The sequence below is a fragment of the Salvia splendens genome, chromosome 5 (genome assembly GCF_004379255.2).
Source record: "Salvia splendens isolate huo1 chromosome 5, SspV2, whole genome shotgun sequence".
Taxonomy (NCBI): domain Eukaryota; kingdom Viridiplantae; phylum Streptophyta; class Magnoliopsida; order Lamiales; family Lamiaceae; genus Salvia; species Salvia splendens.
In genome coordinates, this window is record NC_056036.1 from 12,876,592 (window position 1) to 12,881,056 (window position 4,465).

Below are 4,465 nucleotides of genomic sequence, written 5' to 3' on the forward strand. Positions count from 1 at the left end.
AGTAGGTGATAAAATAAATTAAGAGGGATTGAATGTTTTATCTTTTATTAAAGATGAAAATGACTTAACTTAGTTGAGACGTACCAAAAGAATATAATTTAATTTAATTGGACGGATTGTGGAAAAGGGCACATTAGAATTTAGAAGTGTAGACGAAGAATAAAAAAACGATGAAATAGAAAAAAGAGTAAAAAATGACAAGATCTGATGGCCACATACAAACTTGTGGCACAGAATTCATTTTGGGTGCTGACGTGGCATCAAACGACAGTACTAAAAAATCATAGAGAAAAAAAAACACACACAGTCACACCCCAAAAAGCTCTCTGAAATAGAAAAAAAAGAGAACCCCAAAACACGCAGTTACACGTTGAGTGTGAGTGCGTGTCAGATCTCCCAAATTTATCCCAACTCAACTGGAGCTCATTTGTCTCGCTTTATAATCGGTGTGAGAGAGGGGATAATGAGAGAGAAAATGTCTGAAGTGAAAGACCCCATGATAAAGCTTTTCGGCAAAACCATTGAACTTCCAGAGACTGCCTCCGAAGCGGCGGTTGGTGAAACAGCTCAGTCCTGTGATGGTGTGGGAGCGGATAGTTCGATTCAAGACCCTCCTTGTTCATCTAATTCCATTATTGAACAAAATAATTTCACCGGCGATGCAGAGGACCAACAATCGAACACGGTATCATTTCCAACTAATTGTTTTTTGGAGTTTTGATAAAGAATCCTTGAGTTCTTAGCAGCATAAGCATTAATTTTTGGTTTTATTAGTTTTTGGGTGCTTTTGTGATATGCTCTGGCTCAATGTCTCGATTTAGGGTTTCGAAAATTCAGTTTCTTGAGTTGGTTTTAGTGTTTTGATTAAGTAAATAAAGAGGTTTTGCTGGAGAAGTTGCTCTTTAGTTGAGTAAATTGGTTTTTATGTGTGTGGTTATTGATGATTGTGATCTTAATGAATGTTTTATATGAGCTTGTAAAGTATATCCGATTCTAAAACTTATCTTCAGAGACCAATGTATATATATAATGATGAGATTGGTTAAAAGAGTGTTTGGCTAAGCTTAATTTAGGGGGGTTTATATGAGCTTATAAGATGTAATGACTCAAGTGCTTATAAATAATCAGAGTGTTTGGGTGATTGAGCTTATAATTCATAGAGAGAAAATCATATCATGATCTTCTTTATTGTCTTAGCATTTATTGGGACTTTGTGATTCCTTTTGGTATTATTTGTTACTGTACGTGTTCTTTAAAATTGATTTGTTGGAACAATATTCTTCTTCAACTATCCTGTAGCAAATTGATAGATAATAAACAACTTGAATGTGTGTGTGCTATGCCTATGCAAACCTTAAATGATTTTTACTTATGCAATGATTAGCAAATGTGAACTTATAGCTCTTGTTCCATATGATTACAGAACCAATCAGGTTTAAAACAAGAAGATAAAGACGAAGATCAAACCCAGCCTTTGGCATCTGATGGTTTAAAAGATTCTAATACAACTGCTTCTATAGTTGAGAACCCCAAGGCATTGTCTGCCGATAGTGATGCTGGACCGATGCAAAGTTTGAAGACGGAAGAGGACCAGACTGAGACCAGTAACTCAGAGGAGAAAACCCTGAAGAAGCCGGACAAGATACTCCCGTGCCCTCGTTGCAACAGCATGGATACAAAATTTTGCTATTTTAACAATTACAACGTGAACCAGCCGAGACATTTCTGCAAGAATTGCCAGAGGTACTGGACAGCTGGTGGGACTATGAGGAATGTGCCTGTCGGGGCTGGTCGTCGTAAGAACAAGAATGCCGTTCCCCAGTTCCGTCATATAACCGTTCCCAATGCTCAGGTGGACCTCCCAAATGGAAATCACCACCCTGTGCTGAGCCCCAATGGCACCGTTATCACTTTCAATTCAGACACGCCTCTATGCGAATCTATGGTGTCCGTCTTGAATATTGCTGATAAAACCGTTAGAAACAGCATGAGGAACGGGTTTCACCGACCCGAAGAGCTAGGAATTGAGGCTTCCCATGGACTTAAAGAGAATGGAGATGATCACTCAATTAGTGGATCTTCCACAACTGCAACAAGTTCAAAGGAAGAAGTTGGTAAAATTGAAGTAACAGCAAACAGTCATCCCCTTCCTCTCCACGTACCTTCCTTTCCCGGAGCCCCATGGCCTTATCCGTGGCATTGCTTTCAATGGACTGCCCCCATGTCTCCACCGAACTTTCCCCCCGGTGGCATTGCTTTGCCATTCTATTCTACACCACCGCCTTACTGGGGTTGTGCTGTACCTGGCCCTTGGAATGTTCCTTGGATTGTCCCACCAACACCATCACAGAGCCACACACCTCCAAATTCCGGCCCCAACTCCCCAACTTTAGGGAAGCATTTGAGAGATGACAACACTCTGAAGCCCGTCAGCACAGAGGAAGCAGCGAGTGAAAAGGACAGTAACCTCTGGGTTCCGAAAACGTTGAGAATCGATGACCCTGGCGAGGAGGCCAAGAGTTCCATATGGGCAACTTTAGGCATAAAGAATGAGAGAGCGGATTCTGTGGGTAGTGGTGGTCTTTTTAAGGCCTTCCAAAGACAATCGAAAGGCGATGAAAAGGCTCAGGCTCCAGAAACCTCGACGGTGTTACAAGCAAATCCAGCAGCGATGTCTAGGTCGTTGAGCTTCCATGAGAGCTCTTAAGCTGACCAAAACTGGAGTTCATTGTTTGATTTGTTCCATGAAACTAGGCTGGAGATTGGGTAAATTCTCTTCAACCTTCTTAAACATTTCAACTGGTAAATAGTCGGTTCTTATGTAGGTGGTAGATGGATTTGGTGACTTGTTGAGTTATTGTACATAATTATATGGTATGTATTGAGAGAAAATTAGTGTAATGCTTTTGCAAGGAAAGTCTACATACGGTCAGAAATTAGAATGTTGAGTTTCTTTGGTAAGTGTAATATGTAGGTTGTTTTTGGGCAGTTCACCAAAATTAGTTTATAGTATCTATCTACGGTAAGTTTCACTCTGACAAGATAAGCCTCATTTACTACTATTAACACTTAAAACACTCTTTATTTCCACCTCTTTCATAATTTACCAAATTTAGGTTAAAACCCATACAGTTTATTATTAAGATTATTAACTTTGTGTTGAAACTTACGCTGTCTATTACTTCACTATTTACTAAGATTAATTTTTTTGGACGGAGGTAGCATCTCTTTGAAGCTATTCAAATATTATTATTGGTTTAGCGTCTTCGCCTTTCTCTTCGTCTATGGAGTTGTCTAGTTGAAAACCTTCGTCGCATAGGATCCACATTCTACAGGTATTTGGGCAGTGGCTCAAAGGAGCTGGACGTGGGAACCATATACTTTGGGTAGCGACTAATGGACATGTATGGGCTTCGTAACGCTGCCATCGAATTTTTTATAAAATAATTGTTGCATTGTACTCCTTTTTTTTTTGTTTGACCATAGATATACTGACGTCTTTGGTGAAATCCGGCTAATCTTGCTCGACCGGACTTGCGGATTAAGGCCGAAAGTCTATCATGTAGCGGAGTTTGAACCCTTGACCTCCTTTAGTCCCACTAAATACTGCATCTGTCCCATTAAAAAATATTAGTAGTTTAATTTTATTATTTTAATTTAGATCATAATAAAGTTTTAATAATGTTATAATATGTTTAATATGAGTAATAATTAATATCAGAATTTAATTGTTTAGTATCATGTTCTGGTCGTTATTGTGTCGTGTCTAGCTAAATTATATAGGAGGGGAGAAAAATTGGTGGAAATCTTTCTATAAATAGAAACTATATTAATTTTGGTGAATATACCAAAAAAAAGTATCTTTGTTAACGAGTATAGTATTTTTTTATGATAAAAAATATAGTAAAAATACAAAAAGTTTTTGCATAATTTGGTTGAAAATAAAAAAAAGTCTAAAAATTTAATTTATGGATTAAAGTCACTAAGAAAATAAATATTGAGTTTATATTGATTATTTGGAAAGAAAATTAAAATAATACTTTGTAAATTATGATTCCGAAAAAAGTTATAAAGGAGACGATAAATTAGAATTCACTAATTGAAAACTACTCTCCCAAGTCCAAAGAAAGTTTAACTAAACACATTTTTAAAGAAATTCAAATATTTCCATCAAAACGAATAGACTTTTAAGAGTTGTTGTACTTTTAATTTAATTTAGTAGCCAATAAAAGAATTGGCAATTTTTAGAAAAGCACACCATCTTGACACATTTTTCTAGGAAGTTTATAATATTAATTGTAATCAAGTCATCTTCTTCCTCAAACTCATCTAACTAAACCATTATTCTTCATTTTATTTTCTGTAATTTTTGACTTCTTGATTCATTTTAGCCCCTCTTATTATTCATTTTTCGATGATTTAGTCTCCAATATCGTTAATTTGGTGAGGCTAGAGATAAATTTTA

At 36.8% G+C, this 4,465-nt stretch overlaps 1 protein-coding gene across 1 annotated transcript; it reads left to right on the plus strand.

Annotated features, from left to right (window-relative positions):
* The first annotated feature begins 321 nt into the window (after positions 1 to 321).
* On the plus strand, positions 322 to 2,901 carry LOC121805643 (cyclic dof factor 2-like). The gene is made up of 2 exons (XM_042205582.1): positions 322 to 685; positions 1,424 to 2,901. Exons 1-2 carry the CDS (start codon positions 464 to 466, stop codon positions 2,705 to 2,707), a joined length of 1,506 nt encoding a protein of 501 aa, XP_042061516.1. The 5' UTR covers positions 322 to 463; the 3' UTR covers positions 2,708 to 2,901.
* The last annotated feature ends 1,564 nt before the right edge of the window (positions 2,902 to 4,465 follow it).